This window comes from Mustela nigripes, unplaced genomic scaffold, assembly GCF_022355385.1.
Source record: "Mustela nigripes isolate SB6536 unplaced genomic scaffold, MUSNIG.SB6536 HiC_scaffold_195, whole genome shotgun sequence".
NCBI lineage: Eukaryota > Metazoa > Chordata > Mammalia > Carnivora > Mustelidae > Mustela > Mustela nigripes.
This window is the reverse complement of record NW_026739606.1, coordinates 16,062-34,657: the sequence shown is the minus strand read 5'-3', so window position 1 is coordinate 34,657 and position 18,596 is coordinate 16,062. Positions and strand designations below refer to the sequence as shown.

The 18,596-nt window shown below is 37.6% G+C and overlaps 1 protein-coding gene across 1 annotated transcript in view; it reads right to left on the bottom strand.

Moving 5' to 3' along the window:
- Positions 1-525: 525 nt before the first annotated feature.
- LOC132008543 (phosphatidylinositol 3,4,5-trisphosphate-dependent Rac exchanger 2 protein-like) overlaps positions 526-18,596 on the bottom strand; it is a gene marked incomplete at its 5' end in the record, with an annotated part of 22,225 nt that continues 4,154 nt past the window's right edge. Inside the window, 4 exons of the mRNA XM_059387175.1 lie at positions 526-649; positions 5,183-5,327; positions 7,623-7,772; positions 16,520-16,623. Of these exons, the coding sequence (XP_059243158.1) occupies positions 526-649; positions 5,183-5,327; positions 7,623-7,772; positions 16,520-16,623 (523 nt within the window). The remainder of the gene's footprint in view (positions 650-5,182; positions 5,328-7,622; positions 7,773-16,519; positions 16,624-18,596) is intronic.

Below are 18,596 nucleotides of genomic sequence, written 5' to 3'. Positions count from 1 at the left end.
GGGAATTAAGATCTTATGGGATCAGATGTGCCTACCTCTCCCACCAAACCCTTCCTCTCCAGGATATTCATCTATGAAGTAGACTGTCTTGCCTCGTGAGAGTTTGTGCTGGTTCCTAAGAGGCCGCCATGAGCTACCCCACTCCCATGCCTCAGGGAAGGACGTCCTTCTTCCCTTCTGCTCTGTCAGAGTTCTACTCATTTTAAATGCCTTACATGAGGCCCTTTCCCTCATAATGCAGCCCCAAATACTCCAGTTAGAACTTGCCATGTCTTCCTCCACTATTCCAGGTAAATACTTACCTGTATTTCTAATTTTTGCCTGTTTCATAGCCATTCACATTAAAATTAGCAAATATATCACCATAAACCCATACTCTACAAAATTCCCAGAACTGCAGTTCTATATATATTAGGTATTTGAAATGTTAAAAATACATAAGCATCCTATAATGTAGACATTTACTATAAGCCAGATTGGTTAACGGAATCAAGATGCTTCCAACTGGTGGCCAAAGAGAATAACTTAGTAATTAATAAAATAATTACCATGGTGGATGATTCCATTTTCTAATAATGCTTGTCCCAAGTGTACACCTTCCTCGGGCCTGTGAATCTCTCCAATGTCCAAGAGCCATGACACAAATTCACTGCAATAGAAATCCAGTGAAACAGTTAAAGGGTTTTCCCACCCCTGCCTCCCCAAGAAGACTATTTCTACCTTGCTTTCATCAAGCAGCCTTGGAAGGAGTCTCAGATATAAAGAATTACTTGCAGTGAGTTTCAGATTGCATTTTTTCACATATGCAAAGCCCCAAATTATTTAAACTTTACCCTATTCTAGAAAACCCATACCCATTCATTTTTACCTAAACCATATATAATACCTATTCAACTTACTGAGACCTCTAATAAACACAAAGGGAAAATTTTAGAGTAGTTTTAACTGTAAAGAGAATATAGCAAGATCCTAAAGATAGCAAACAGACAAAATAGACAGAATAATAATGACTTAATATAAGAGATAGACTGTCTGGAATATGGCTTTCCAGGCAAAGAAAACAGTGTGTTTGAACTCTAAGAAGGCAAACCCAAAAAATCTGCACACCCCATATGGTAGATGGAATTCTAAACGTGTTCTCTTACCCCACTATCAAGAATCCCATCCCTTGGTTTTGTAACCAAATCCTAATCTAGGTAGTGGTATGAATGGATTTTGTATACGAAACTAAAATTCAAGTCAGTTGACCTCAAAATATGTAAATTATTCAAGTGAGCTTGACCCAGTCAGTTGAACACTTTGAAGCAAAGAGATTTCTCAGGCTGGTGGCATAAAAGTAAGAGAAAAATTAAAAGCACAAGAAAGATTCAGTGAGCCACTGCTGCCTTTGAAGATAGAGGGGCCACGTACCAAGGAACACAGGCAGATTCTGAGTGGTCCCGGCCAACAGCCAGCACAGAAGTAGGACTTATTCTTACAATCACGGGAGACTGAATTCTGTCAACTACCTGAATGTGCTTGCAAGTGAATTTTTCCTCAGACCCTTAAGATAAGGCCAGCCACAGCTCAGCCCTTGATTTAGGCCTTGAATTTGACCTTGTGAGACCCTAAGCAGACAGCCGAGCATTGCTCACCTCAACTTCTTTCTGACGTATAGAATTATGAGCTAATGAATAGGTGTTGTTTCAAGGCACTAGGTGTGTTGTTAGTTATTCTGCAGCAATATAAAATTAGTACACACCAATAGTTTTACTATAGTGTTTTCAAATTTTGAAGTTATTTAGTGGGGCACATGGCTGGCTCAGTTGGTTGTTTTGGCTCAGGTCATGATCTCGGGGTCCTGGGATCAGTCACACCTCCAGCTCTCTGCTCGGCAGGGAGTCTGCTTCTCCCTCTCCCTCTGCCCCTCCCGATGCTTGTGCTCTCTCTCTCTCTCTCTCTCCTCTCAGATAATACATAAAACCTTTATAAATAAATAAATAAGGTTTTTAATAAATCCATTCTTGTATTTAAATGTCATCTGGGGGGTGGGGGCGGGAGGACCTGGGTGGCTTAGTTGCTTAAGCATCTGCCTTTGGCTCAGGTCATGTTCCTGGAGTCTGGGAATCGAGCCTCACATTGGGTTCCCTGCTCATTGGGACATCTGTTTCTACCTTTGTCCCTCCCGCCTGTTGTGCTCTCTCTCTCTGATTCTCCCTCTCTCTCAAATAAGTAAATAAAATCTTTAGGAAAGAATAAACTGTCATCCAAAAGGAATATTCCAGCACAAAACCACCCATCAGGACTGCCTACCACATCCTTCTGCTGTGGCTGTGAAAGGCCAGGGAGGATGCACAAACCACATCTTTTACCACTTTGGGGTGGAGAGAGGAGCCCCACAGCACAGATAAGTAGGATGATATTTTATAACACAGGAGAGCACAAGCTTGGTACTGCTTTTCTGGCCACGTGGTATCATTAAAAGAACACTAAATAGAGAAACATTTTACAATAAAATATTTTATTGTGCTCATATTATAAAAATATAACATTTGAAATTTTACATAAAGTAATGGATACATTTTAGAACGATTTCAACATTGTGCAGAGCTCAGAGAAGCCAAGCTATAGAAGGTGTCAGGAAATTACCTTTCCATTTATTTCAAAACCAAAAGCAACACCTATGGCTAAAATCAAATAACCGAGGGGCATGAAATTCTAAAAATGGATATCTAGTCTAAAAAGTACATTTTAAGGCAGAAGAAGTTGTTAAAGCTATTCAAAAGAAAGAAAATTAAAAAAGAAGTAAAACTTAAGTTTTTTCTTCAATAGCACAAAAATAATAACACCAACTCCAGGGATGCCTGGATAGTTCAGTCGGTTAAGCATCTGCCTTTGGCTCAGGTCATGATCTCAGGGTCCTGAGATCAAGCACCAAATTGGGCTCTGCATTCAGCAAAAAGTCTGCTTGTCCCTTTCCCTCTGCTCCCCACTCTCTCTCTCTCTCAAATAAATAAGTAAAATCTTGGGGGAAAAAAAGTGTATCAACTCCACAGTGCTGTCACAGGATTAAATGAGCTGATGAATGTCAGGAGCTCAGCACAGTGTCTGGCACATTTTGAGCACTTATGAAACGTCAGTGGTTGACAAATGGGTTGAGCTGGTTGGTACATAGCGAAAGCATCATTCTCTGCTCTGATGTCAGCAGATTCCTGAATATGCCAAATTAAAATGAGGAAAAGAACACACTGTAAGTATTGCTATTAAATAGGAGCATAGGGGAAGGAAAGAGGATTAAGAAAGGAAGTTATTGGGTGGCTTTATCCTGGGACCTACAGAAATCACAAGATCCCATTAACACTCTGTGACAGGATCCTGATCCAGTCAAAAACAATCTCAAACTTGGTCTATAATTAGTAACTAGTAACTAAGCTAGTGTGCTGTTATGGAAAAAGCCACAATGTACACAACTAAAATTTACCAAGTCTCTCCTGTGTATCAGGCACTGTGGAGAACGCTCACATATCATTGTAACAAACTAACTAACTAACTTGGCCGTGTAAGATCGTGTTAACTCTTTTTTTATTTATTATTTTTATTAACATATAATGTATTATTTGCCCCAGGAGTACAGGTATGTGAATCATCAGGCTTACACATTTCACAGCACTCATCACAGCACAAGCCCTCCCCAGTGCCCATCACCCAGCCACCCTCTCCACACTCCAACCACTGTGTTAACTCTTTAGTTAACAAGACTCCTGTTCCTTTAATTAGGAAAACTTGACCCTGGGTCAGCCTTGGAGATCTGTGTCCCTGGAACCTGATGGAGGCAGGGCGTCTGCTGGGTTACCAGGCAGCATTGCTCATGGCCAAAATGACTCCTGATGGCTAAATGGAATATGAATACATTCTTGGTGAGAAGCTATAGCTTGAAGTGACAGCCATGTCCCTCTCAGAACCCTGGAAGTTATGCCCCAGAGGTGGTTCAAAAAATTGGATCTTCTTTGCAACATGGGGTTTCTAAGCCAAGGTGGGCTCCCCTCCACTCTTTCTCTCCCACAAGAGCCGTCGGCTGGGGGCCTACCAAGGACAGCAACAGCAGCTTGCTAGCAGCCAAGTGCTCTGCTGTGTGAGGACCCCAGACCCTGAAGAAGGGACCCCATGCTGCCCTGCAGGCCAGGGTTTCCTGGCTTATATTCTTCTAACTGGGTTAGGAGCTGGTGTGGCCTATGGCTGTTTTATGGTATTTGCATAACTTATCAAGAAGACATTCTGGTAGGCATTACAGGTAAGCACTATAATCATCTTCATGTTTAGAGAGGAAAAAGACATTTAAACATCCCACATCGCTCAACTAGCCAGAGGCAGGATCAGATTTGCATGGAGACAGTCTGACTGTGAAGTGTGGGCTTTGAACTACCACTCCAGTCTCCTACAGAGTTGACACTGGCTGTAGGAAGGTGGGCATGGTAAACTCCCTGACTGCTGGTTTCTGAATCCTTAAAAAATATAAAGATTATAAATGCAAAGTATGCATCTGAGGATTAGAAATATATGGAAACAGCCAGCACAGGGCATGCCTTAAGGCAGCTGCCCTTCCCTTTGGTCCTGCACACTTCACCCGGCAGGGATTTCCACGTGCAGCTGCCAGCAGACCCCAGAGGACTGACAGCGGGTCTAGGCTCAAAACCCAGGCAACCTCTCCGCCTGTTGCTCTGCGCCAGTGACCTTGCAGGACACTCTTTTTCAGATTCTTCATCGATGGTCCTTCAACCTGAGCCCAGGTGTCAAAGTGCTGATTTGTCTCAGATTTAGACTCTGTGTGTTACATTCTTTGGTTCTCTGACTTGTAGGCCCTTTAACCACATCCTTGCTAGACGTCATCCCCCTTCAGTGAACCTGCCGCCTGCCATCCCTGCCTGAACCCGGTGTCTGCTTCATTCTCAGAACACCATACATCTGAAATTGTTGACGTCAGGGACGGACAGATAGATGTCTAAAGTTTTCCATGATATCGGACTCTAGGTCCATTCCTTCACCTCACTATCATCCAGGAAATGTTGACAGTAAAAAGATATTCAAAAATGCCCAGAGGAATTTTTTTTTTTTTAAGAAAAACAAATCATTGAAGGAAGGGTAGTTGATACATGACATAGTGAAAATATGAAAGAAATCCATGCAACCAGACTATGGACCTTACCTTCCAAGGAAGCATTTAGGGAATGTGGTCAGTTTTCTTTTTCTGTCTTTGATCAGATTCCCTTGTTTGCACATCATCTTGTAGAGTTTCTCGCCCTGTTCGGAGATCATTACCCAGGTGTCTTGCTCCATTCCTAATTTTAAACCTATCAAAAAGGAAACCAAGGACAGGTAACTGAAAAAGTCTCCTCACTCACTCTTGCCTGCATGAAACCAAAATTTATTGCACATCAAGCATGGGCAGGGGGTTGCAGATACAGAGCTCTCTACTACAGGGCACCTGGGTTGCTCAGTCGGTTAAGTGCCTGCCTTCGGCTCAGGTCATGGTCTCAGGGTCCTGGGATGGAGTCCTGAATCAAGCTCCCTGCTTAGCAGGGAGTCTGCTTCTCTCTCTCCCTCTGCCCCTCCCCATGTGCATTAGTGTTCTCTCTCTCTCTCTTTCTCACATAAATAAATAAATGAAACCTTAAAAAAAAAAACAAACCTGAATTTGGAGCATAGGGGAAAGAAGGAGAAGGGGTCAAAGGGAAGTTAATGGGTGCCTTTATCATGAGACCTACATAAATCACAAGATTTCTGTGATTTTTATTTTCAGTCTTCTAACTACAAAATTTTTTACCAGAATTTTTATTTTTTACAATGGAGGAGGAATTACCATTTGTCAGTAACAGAATAATATTTATTAAGAATAGAGCCTGTTAACATAAACAAATTAATAGAACATGCTTGTTTGCTTGCTTTGCTTTCCTCCTTTTTCACTTCCTTCTTTCCCTCCTTCCTTTTTCACTTCAGATTTATCTATATGCATAGCTATTCTGAAAAAAAATAAAGGTTCAACTTGATGAAACATTTATTTTACCTTTGAAATGATTTGCTATGTTATTTGAACTGATTGCTCAATTCAACAAAACTTAAAGAATCAGCTATGTATTCATAATCTTTGTTTTAAACTTTTCTAACAGGTTCTCCATCCCAGATCAATCAAAGGAGTTAAGTATTTGAAATGCTTTGGAAATTCTCAAACAAATGTGTACTATGAATATTTTAATAGAAGTAGAAGCTTTGCATGTTCTTCAAGGGAAAATTTCTGAAGGTGGAAGAAAGGGTTCTTTGTGTCCTGAAATTTCATCAGCAATGAGATATTGTGCTCCTAAATCTCTGGGAAAAATGAATAAAACACTGCTTTTTGTCTTATCAGTTATTTGGTAAAGAAATTAGTAGTAACAAAAGCATTTCTGTTTCCTAGCTGAATTGCAGAAATGTGCTTAATTGCAGATAAACTTCACATAACTGAATATTGACAGATCAAGTACCTTTTGCAAATCTTGCTAAAAACGTGAAGCAATTTTGAGCCAGTCCTCCTCATATGAACACACTCCTTATTGGGCTGCATTATATTCAATGACATTATAACAATTTTAAAATGTTAATGTATATCCAGAGTGCTTTATTCTAGAATTAGGATACTAACGTATTTGGTCTAGAAATGTTCAATGTACTGTTAAAGATATAACTGTTGAAGGCCCTACAGCACTGCATTGTACTACTGAAGTCTGTCTCTTACAGGAAAACTACATAATGATGTTTTTGAAATAGCAAGAATAAAGTGCAAAGAAAACTGAACAAATTTTCAAGCAAATGAAATTATTTGTGTAGACTGAACGTTTGCATGCCTCCCAGATTCATATGTTGAAACCTAACACTCAACGTGATGGTATTAGGAGGTAAGGCGTGTGGGACGTGATTAGGTCATGAGGCTAGAGTCCTCATGAATGGGATTGGGATTAAAGGCCCTATAAATAAGACACAGAGAGATCTCTTGCCCCTCTACCATATGAGGACACAGTGAGAAAATGGCCATCTATGAACTGGGAAATTGCTGTCACGAGACACTGAATCTGGGACTCCTGGCCTCCAGAAGAGTGAGCTACAAATTTCTGTTGTTTGTAAGTCACCTGGTCTGGGGTATTTGTTATAGTGGCCTCGACAGACTAAGATACTATTTAAAAGACACTGCTGGCCACAATATATTATTTTACTAACTATTCAACATTTTTATTTTCTTTTAGTAATAATATTAGAAGTATTCAAAATGGGGGCGCTTGGGTGGCTCAGTGGGTTAAAGCCTCTGCCTTCAGCTCAGGTCATGATCTTAGCGTCCTGGGATCGAGTCCTGCATCAGGCTCCCTGCTCAGTGGAAAGCCTGCTTCTCCCTCTCCCTCTGCCTGCTGTTCCTGCTGCTTGTGCTTTCTCTCTTTTTTGCTGTGTTAAATAAATAAAAATTTTTTAAAAAAGTATTTTATCATGAGCCTTACATTACATGGGAAATCTAAATGAACATCATATGCTTTTTTCCTTTCTCGTAACTTCTGCCCATTATCTTCTTTCTTGCTAAGTTAGAATCTTCATAAAGTATAATAGTGCCCAATTCATACACCCACCTTTTCGCCGTTCTCTTTCTTTCAAAATAGCTTCAAACCATTCATGTTTCTCCTCGGGTGTTTTTGCCATACACACAAACCATTTATTTTTTGCTGTGTTATGTATCTTCCATCCATTGACAACAATGTGTCCACTGCTATGGAAGTCAGCTGGAAATTAATGGGTAAAGTTGAACAACAAATATAATATTATATCAATATAACCATTCAATTCATAACAGTTCCAGGATCACTGAATTCTTAAAAGTATCTTTGCTTTATATGTGTAAATGAAGAACATAAAAACCAAAAAAATTATGTGTTTATATGTTAAATGCAATCAGTACTCAGGAATGGAACATTCTAACTCATAACATTATTATATTACATGAAATCGAACATCTGAACTAATTAACATTCCTTTCCTCTATGTCCAAAAATGTTGTTAAAGTCCCTAAAGTAATAAAAGAAGAACTTTTAAAAGAATTTTCATCTCAATAATCAAATATCCAAAGTGTCATGTTCATTTTGTCTTTTTAATATTCCTTTGAAATATTATTCTAGGTTTCAAAAGCAAACAATACTGCCACAGAACAATTCTCAGCTGTTTAATGAACCCTGCAGTAAGAATCAGAACAAATGAAGGGAACATACCAAGAGTACATTTACCTAGTCTTCAATAAATGGGAAAGATACAAATGCCAATCCATTATCATTGCTCATGGTTGAAAAATACACACTGTGTAAAACCACATCATTCCATATAACTGGCACGAATAGAAACAAAAAAAAAATTTGAGTATGAATTCACATTGTATTTTTCTAGTTCTCACCATAATTTTGGCTATACTGTCATGCTAGATTTGAAAATGTCAACAGGAACCCCTCTATGGCAGTTTTCTGTCTAATAACAACAGGTAGAGAATAGTGATGTTACTTGTATCCAGCCTTTACTGGCATGACAGCCTGCAAAGCAAAGATCCAGAATGAAAAAACATATGACAAAGACCCGAGTCAGCACCTGTACCAATTTAAAGTGACAATTTTCATTCATCTCCTGGAGAGTCACTAAACAGTAATGGTGGGTAGACAGGAGGTGAGCCACAAAATGGTAAGGGTGGTTTAGAGAAATAACGTGGTCGCACTGTGCTATTTTTTGTTTCTTTAGGTTTTCTCAAATGGCCCATTTTATTTGGTGAGTTCTAAGTAGAGGCAGGCATGGTTGGCACTCATTCTCCTAAAATCTTGTCCCCATTATCTTTTTAGCTCCCAAATCACCATACAGTATCGTTGATCAGATTAACTATTCCAAAAACACATTTTCAAATGATTCTGTATAGTTCAGGGTCTTCAAAAATTCCAAATTATCTGAGTCAAAATAGACTGATATTAGATGTTAGTCTATTATACACACACACACACATGCACACACATATGTATACATATACACCATAATCCCATTAATAATAACAATTTCTGATAAAATAGGGAATCAAACTATCAGAAAATTTCCCCCATCAGGAAATAACAGTCTGTTTTTAACAAACTATAGAAATGATCCCTGAAAGTATAGTCTTAACAGTCTGTTTTTAAAAGGAATTTTTACCTTTTCCTTCTTACCCTTACATATTTAATTCATATTCGTATCCTATACAAAGTAGCAGCACCTAGTAATACATGTCAGATAGGTATCAATGGCTTTAATGCCTTGTTACCTCCTACAAAAAAATCACTAAGTGAGAAATCATGATAAATTGGTGGGGAAAAAAGATCAAATTATACATGTCTACACACCCTCCTCCACAAATGTGTCACCTTACAGGACTAGTATCACAAACAAGCATCAGTTTTTCAGATGCGGGATCCCCCTTCCACAATCAGACCGAGATTAGTTGAGTGAAGCCAGCACTGCTTCTGAAAAGATCCCACAGTCCCACTAGTGCTACTCCACTTTTTTTTTTTTAAGATTTTATTTATTTATTTGGCAGAGAGAGATCACAAGTAGACAGAGAGGCAGGCAGAGAGAGAAAGGGAAGGAGGTTCCCTGCTGAGCAGAGAGCCCGATGAGGGGCTCGATCCCAGGACCCTGACTGAGATCATGACCTGAGCTGAAGGTAGTGGCTTAACCCACTGAGCCACCCAGGTGCCCTAGTGCTACTCCACTTTTAATCTTACTCCAGGTAAAGAAAATCACAAGAACCACACACAACATGCAGTGATAAAATATTGGACTTACTTTAAAATGAACATAATGTATTCTTCCCATAGAATAACTGAGGAAACACAAGTTCATGTGCCAGGCTGATGCTCTTGACCCTGCATATCGAATGTCCTGGGCCAGTCACCCCTGTAAGCTGGGTCTTCCATCTTTCCCTTCCTCCCTGGACAATTGATCCTGGCCTTGCTCTCTCCACACCCTGCTGACTCTTCCTTCAATATTTCATCAGGCCATTCCTTACTTCAAAAGCCTTTGGTAGCTCACCAATGAACCAAGTGAAAACATGGAAGCTTGCTTTTGGGCTTCTCCTTAAACTAACCCCACCCTATCGAACAATGCCATTTTTCACTGCGTTATTCTGTGGCCCTGCCACCCTTTGTGGCTTTCTTCCTTGTCCTGTGAATACTTACTTGTTCTGCAGGCTGACACGCCCATCAAGCTACCCAGCAACTGCTCTCTGCCTCAAGCAACTCTTTCTTCCCTTTATAGTGTACCCAGATCCTTCATGAAGCATTGCCTAACCATTACAACCCATGCATTCAGATTTCCCTGGGAAAATAAATGATTAAACTCAGAACTAGACAAGTCAGGTTGCCTGGGTGGCAGTGGGTTAAACCGCTGCCTTCAGCTCAGGTCGTGATCTCAGGTTCCTGGGTTCTCTGCTCTGCAGGGAGCCCGCTTCCCTCTCTCTTTCTTTGCCTGCCTCTCTGCCTACTTGTGATCTCTCTGTGTCAAATAAATAAATAAAATCTTAAAAAAAAAAAAAAGAATTAGACAACTCAGCATGAGATTGCATGTGGCCATTGCTTCATGAACAGAAAGTGAGACTGTTAACTGTCTGTTAACAATCTGCCAAGGCAAGTAATAGGTTAATTGCTGCACCAATGTAATATTTTGAAAGAATAGATTATATCACCTAATAATTTAAATTGGAAAGACAGGGGATGACTGGGGGGCTCAGTTGGTTAGGTGTCTGCCTTCAGCTCAGGTCATGATCCCGGGGTTCTGGTATCCAGCCCACATCAGGCTCCCTGCCCAGCGGGGAGTCTGCTTCTCCTTCTGCCACTCACCTTGCTCATTTTCTCTCTCTCCCTCTCCCTCTCTCTCTCTCTCGCTTGCTCTCTCAAATAGATAAAATCTTTATAAATAAATAAATAAATAAATTGAAAGGATAATGTTCATTTTTAAAGTTTATGTGCTAGCCACTTTCACTAATTTTAAAAATCATAAATAATTTTAAACATATGTGTAAACATGAATGTATATATACATACAACAGGCCTCAAAATGTATAAATATCACAATGATATCCATTTCCAAATTACCACTTATTTCAAAATAAGAATTAGTGATATAAAAATGGCTTCATAATTTCAATCACAGCACATTCTTTAATAACTTCATTCTAAAAAATAAATTTGAATTCAACTTATTTATTAAGAACAGTAACATACAGAGCATGGAAGGGGTGTGTGGGTGGCTCAATCGGTTAAGCATCTGCCTTCAGCTCAGGTCATGATCCGAGTCCTGGGATCCAGCCCCATTAGCCCACATCAGGTTCCCTGCTCAGTAGGGAGTCTCTGTCTCCCTCTGACCCTCTCCTCCATGCTCTCTCTCTCCCTCTCTCTTTCTTTAATAAATGAAATCCTAAAACAAACAAACAAACAAAACATGGAAAAGCCCAACAATGCTTTTCCTTAGTAGAAATTTAAAAATATTTTTTAATGAAAGAATAATTTATTAATGCGAAATGCAGGAATTTGCAAACTTCAATGGATCTAAAATATAATTCTACAGGAGGTGTTGAAAAGGAATGGAATTAAAATTGTCATTCATTAAGTGTAGAATATCCAAACTGAACAGTCTCCAGGCACCGATGTTTTTTCCAAAAAGAGAAAAATCCAAGAGGCAGCCCTGAACAACTCACTAATTACTTTGAAGCTATACAGTTTGCAAATTCCTCACTTTTAATTCAGCATAGTTTTACATAATGAGATGAGGTTTTTCTAAAACTGATACTACTATAACTCTCAGTGGAAATACTGGTATCTTTTCAATAGTGTGAGTTTTAATGAGATGGAAGCTAGCCAAGTACTGTATACTCAAGCTAGGAAACATAAGAAACTGCCAAAAAATATTATTCAAAACATCAAGAAACTGATATCTAAACATTGTATTTAACTCTTATCCTAATGATCAATGGTGTAAATGCATAAATTTCTAAGAGAAATTATAAAAATCACAATTTACTCACATTATGAATAATTAATGCTGAAAAAAATTACTTTTGGAATAAATCTTCAATTCTATCAAATAACATAAGAAGATTTTCTGGCATCCAAAATCATTTGACATTATTTATGGCAAAAAAAATTTTTTTAAAGGTTGTTACAGATTTTTCCTTTTAAAACTAGAAGTAACTCCACTGACCTTTTTTACAATTTACAAGAACACTCCTTTAAATTAATAACATTGAAAATTTAAGTGTATTAGGATGGAACTAATATATCTTGGTAGTCTTTTCAACACTGTAAAGTTATGCTACTTTTTTATTAGGAAAGTATTCAATAGCGCTTAAACTACAGTAGTATGGTTGTTAAGGTAATTATGGTTTGTCTGTTTTGTTGATTAAGTAACAATAAATATATGTTATATGGATGATAAGACATGAAGATAAAGATGACTACAATTCAAAAAATGATTCTACTTAACTGAAAAGAGGATACAAAACTACAGAGTTCATGTTTTTAAGCATTTTAAAAATCTAATCATGAAAAGAAAATGGAAATATTTTAAAATTCTCATTTACTTCTTTTTAGGTGATGAAATTATCTAATATAATATTTTCAATTTATTTCTCTGTTATTTCCAAATTTTCTCTAATAAGCAAAATTTAATTTAAAAAACTCAATGTGTTTAATATCTTTAAATGGTCTAAAATATTTATATTGAAAATGACATCTGAAATATTTCCTTAAAAAAATCAATTCACACTAAAGAAGACCTTAAAGAATAAAAAATTTCCATCTTATTCAATTCAATTCCATCAAATCAATTCAAATTTGACCATTGTATTGAAATTTGTGGTTTGCTACTACAGATCACATTTTCTAAAGGTCACCATTTTGCCCTCTATCCAACTACACAAATAAACTAGTTCTTAAAGAGAATATACATGACCTGTTGTTACTTTCCTGAATGAATTTCTAAGCATATACTACGAAAATTACCAAGGAAGTTAATTGCAGAAAGTTCAACAGCTTTCCTACTTAGGTCTTAAGTTGGATACTTTTTATGCATCATGTTCAAACTAATATCTCAGAAAGAATCTTCAAAGAATAATTATATTAGAATTAACCAAAATGAGAATTTGGTCTAGAGAATGATGGAACAGAAATTTGGAGACAAACTCAATGGCTACCATCTTCCTTCAACATAAGCAGTAATGGATAACATGGATATATGAAAACAAACAAATTTTCACATTTCTACATGTCATATCATTATTGCATTAATCCGTTGTATTCTGAGATATAACTGATGTAATTCAATTCATAAAACATTATAAGTGAAAGTATAATCAAGTTTATATTTCAAAAGATTTAAATAGTTATACACTGGCTAAAAGCTTAGTCTCATTCCAAATGCAATTATTTCTTCTGCAAGTTTTGAGCTAAATCAATGCAATCAGTGTCTGTTAGAGTCCTTTACTTAGAAAAGTATTTTCCTTATACCTAGAGTATGCAAAAATACCTAGTATTTTTATAATATATTCAAATAGATGGGGGAACATTTAAACTTTTCATCAAAAGTTTTGAGCATGCTTAAAAATATACCTTGATTAATCAATTTGTATTATTTACAGCACAACATGGTATACTCATTGTTTGTTTTGGGTTTTGGCAATGAGCAGATGAGCCTGAGAGTGTTTGCCATCCCTCATGTAACTTATCCAGGGTCCAAGGGTGGGAGGGACTTGGCATATGGACATTGGTTAGCTCATCAGAGCTCCCATTCATAGAGTTTAAAGTAAGAACACTTAAAACCTGAGCTCATCAAAAGAAATGGAGATTTTGTGATGGAAGTGACCAAGAAAACAAAAAAGGAAAAAGCTGGCATAGCACACAGATCATTTCTTAGAAGAAACAAACAACAAAAGTTCATCTCTATATACTGATGCCTTATTTCTTCACCGCTCTCCAGTTGGTCCCCATAGATTTAAAATCTATATGGAACCTCTGCTCCATATTTCTCAAGGCATGCTATGGTCATCAAGGAAACCTCACTCCAGTCCCAGCTTCATAATAAAGAGCTGGGTAAATTTGGACATGACTTCAATGTGGCTTCATTTCCATCATCTGAAATGTTAACAAGGTATATTAGTTGATATTCAAGATCCTATTCATCTTCAGAAATTCTATTTTTGAATTTCAAGTCCTGGCTGAGGATATATACTTATCCTAAGGACCTAGTGGTCACACTTACAAGAAAACAAAATTTTCTTTGCAGGAAGCAAATGGGAGGTATCCAGCTGCAGCCTAAAATTTCTTTAACTTGTAACAACTATCTGTAGTCAGATTCATGCTGTGTATATACGTTTAAGGGCAAATTAAGGCCTTAACTGTGTGCTACAAAGTGTAATTAAATTCTTCATCATATTTCAACGAAACATGAGCCTTGGAAGTTTGTGCCAAGAGGTGTCATCAGATAATTTATGACTAAATATTCCAAAATGTCCTGTCTTTCCCACTAATTCCTATCTACCAGGGTCTGAAGGCTTGTTTCCCTAACATCCCTATCCCCCAGGAACCAAAGTCCTGAAGGTACACAATCCTAACAGCACTAAAAGAACATTTTCATGGGATTGAATCCAAAGTCCATTTGCGTTAGGACTCCATCACCCCACATAGGCTCTCACTCCCCTACATCAGACACAGATATGCTGAAAATGGTATTCTATGCAAATGCCTCCAAAGGCCCTAGCCTCTTGGATTAATTTAGTGCCCCCGTTTCCCAAAACATAGGAATCATTGTCAAATTCATCAAAATTTACCAAAATTCACTTAGATGACCAGTGCAAATGGTACAAATGGGCATGATCACACCATATGGGGGTAGGGAAGGAAGTAAGACCGAGGAGCTGTGTGTTCACGGAATGGTATAAAAAGGGGAGAAAGCAAAGAGAAGGCTAAAGCAACAGGGGACAGGTGGTTCCACCAGGGGGAGATAGGGCCAAGAAGGAACAGAGTGGAGGTCTGAGTATGCCTTCCTCTGCCTTACTTCCCCCCACCTCAAGAACAACAGGGGCTTTTGGATATTCTCTTGAGGAGTCAGGTTACTGAAGCAAGACAGCTGTCCACATGTAGACAGACAACACTGCTAAATGTCACTAGTGTCCTCTCAGAGCATTAAAATGAATTAAAATGTCACCTTCTAAAAAAATACCATGTGCATCCCAACATGGAAAGGTAGCCTACTAGGTCCCACATGCTAGCCTGTGAGTATTTGCAACTGTATTGATGCCTGTAGCACAGAAAGGGATTTTCAGCTGTGCAGGTGGTCAGATATTTCCACACCTCCATCCCTCCCTTAGCCCATGAAGAACCTCGCCACAAGATGACTTGCTTCCCAAGAGAGTACACCGAAGTTCTGCTCATTGCACCTCTTTTCCCCTTACCTGCAGCAATCATGTTTCACTATTTATGTTCTAGACCATGGTTTAGGGTGCTAACAATGGGATAGAGAGACAGCACACAGGTGATAATCTGAAAATTTGTGCGCCTACAGATGATAAACATTTTTCTCCCCTCTGAGACTGAGAGATGGCAACAAAGGTATGTGGTAGTGGGGAGCTGACCTGTGCCTCATCCCATGTTTAAATGGGGTATTATTAAGGCATTTCTCCATATGGAAATTAAAGTCACTTAGCAACAACTAATATATTTTATTTCATCTTGTCTTTTCTTCTAGAATTTCTTTGAAATTCTAATTAAAATCATTGGGGAGAAAATGTGATCCAATTTACTAACCATTCATATTATAGATTAGTATATTATCATATTACTCAATATGACCCATTTATTTTTGCAAATAGAAAATAAGTTATTTAACCTCATTTTATTTAATGTTTGTGACTAACCATGATTTGGTAAGTTTACTTTTCAAAGTCTGTACCTTCAAATCTGCAGTGTGAAAATGCACTATCTTTAAGTAATAAAGCACTTAAAATGTACACTTAAAATACACAAAATACCCTTCTTCTACAAGCAAATCGAAATGTATATATGCATAGTGGCTTTATAGCTAAAAAAAATTTAGAGTTTTCTATATTCTACAGTGAGCATATTATATGAAAAATATCACATATATACATATAAAACATAGTATGACTTGAAGAAAATAAATGAATCCCTTATTTTCTGCACTCATGCTGGCAATGCCAGAAACTGAGTGTGTACATCACTCCTACTCAGCTATTTCTTTGTATCTCTGTGTTGAATGCTACTGTGTTTCAGCCAAATATAATTTTCTACTTTGCCAATAGTCTTCTTCTCCTTTATCTTACCTTTCTCCCCCAACTGTTCTACCCAACAAAATACTTCTAAGCTCTAGTGCACCACAGATGAATTATTCAGGTGAAAAGTTTGCCTTATGAAGGAGTTTACTGTTGGTCTTTCCTTCTAAAAAACAAATTACCTACCTGTGCCATCATCCACATTCTCCACTTCCATCACCTCCGTATTGATCCGGCCACGAAAAATGTACCGATGTCCATCTGTAGATGCCTTGCTATTCTTCAACCGTCTTGCAATGAAATCACAAAAACATTGTTACTAAACTTAATAAAAAACAGCATTGAAGTAATATGATGTAAACTAGCCATAGAAAAAAACCGAGAAGGACACCAATGCCATCAATGATATCAACTGTGAGGCTCTTGGTGTTTTTTACTTGTGGCCACACAAAGGTAGGCTTATGTCCTAGCTTTTGTAAACAAATGGAAGCTTCAGACTAAGAACAACATACAGTCGGGTGGGTAAATAGGAGCTTTTGCTCAGTTTAAAATATTAAATGTACCAAATCAAAGTCTGTTACACATTAAAAGTTGGTTATTTTTAAATTTCCTTTTATTTCTTTCACTTTCATTTCTCATTTTTCAGTTACTAACTGGTAATTTCCACTTATTCAAATTTGGGTAAAATTCAGTTAGTACTTATGATCCCTCTGCAAAGAAACTGTGCTGGAAATTCTTAAGTTCAGTGTTACACGGCTGAAAATAATTCTCCTATATTATTTCTATGATGTGAGACCTCTATACTTGTTGAATAAGTCTCTTAATACATGTATAATGCTTTATAAGGGTCTTATTTATTTTTTAAAATAGTCTAAAACAATCCAGAACTTTGGTATAGTGTGTCTAATATTGGTCTTTAATCTTAAAATGTTTGTAACACAAACTTAAAATATCCAGGTTTATAGATGAACATTTATAATAATGAATTATGTGGCTAAATGTGTTTGTAGTTGAATCACTGAATATTCAAAAGAGATTATTTTAAAAACAGGTTTTTTTTAATTAAAAAGGAAAGATTCTAAGAAATGATTCAGAAGGATTCAAGAATACCTAGTCACTCAAAAGATTTCAATTAACTTGAACTATTCCGTTTGACTCATTGACAAAAGTCTACCGAATAATTTAATATACTGAAATAATTATTCATTTGTTACATTTGTTGTACAGACACATCTGGCAAAAGTGAAGGCATAAATATTCACCAACTTCAGTGTCCCTCTCTTCCCCATCCCTGCAGTTAGATATCAGCCCTGAAGCAGGAAGAGTAGGTGCAGGGAGGGGTCACAAGGTGCTGTCCCACTCTGAGTTCCGTCCTTGAAGGAGAACATATATTCCTAGCTTATCTGTCTAAAGCCTCATCAGAAATTAGGAGTCCTTCATCCCTACTAAAAGAAACTAATTAAATAGATTAGTTAACCTGATTAGGGTTTGTCAGCCCCAGGCCTTCACCATCTTGCACTCCTATGTTCATTATGAAAGTCACCTCTAAATCTCCTTTGCTAATAACCCTAAATAAATGCTACCAATTAGGGATTCAGGCCATACAGTAAGCAAGTTGGCATCATAGAAAGCCAGGATAGAGAAGAATGCCAAGAAGTTTAGTATGTAGGTAACTGCACATTATCCCAGGTAGGACATATTATTGTGGTCTCTTGCAAAACAGAGTTTCTTGTAGGTTGATACATCATACTTCAATCATTTTTTTAAAGTTTTATTAACAGGCAAAGATAACAGTTTTATTTACAGGAAAAGCATCATGGTAACAGTTTTATTCACAGGCAAAGATCATGGTGTGGAATCTATCACTGAGTCCTGTCTTCCAAAGCATTAATTTACTTTGTGATCTTGTGAGTTCTGTATAGGCTTTTAAATTTCTCTTGACCTGTAGATGGTAACAATCAGTATTAAATTCCACTAAGTGTCTGATCAATATTGTTAACACTTGGCTTAAAAAGAGAGATCTTCAGTCCCTTCAGAAGGTGGTTCTATTCTGCTATTCAGCATAGTACTAGAGGTCCTAGCCTCAGCAATCAGACAACAAAGGGAAATTAAAGGCATCCAAATCAGCAAAGAAGAAGTCAAATGATCACTCTTCGCAGATGATATGATACTATATGTGGAAAACCCAAAAGACTCCACTCCAAAACTGCTAGAACTTATACAGGAATTCAGTAAAGTGTCAGGATATAAAATCAATGCACAG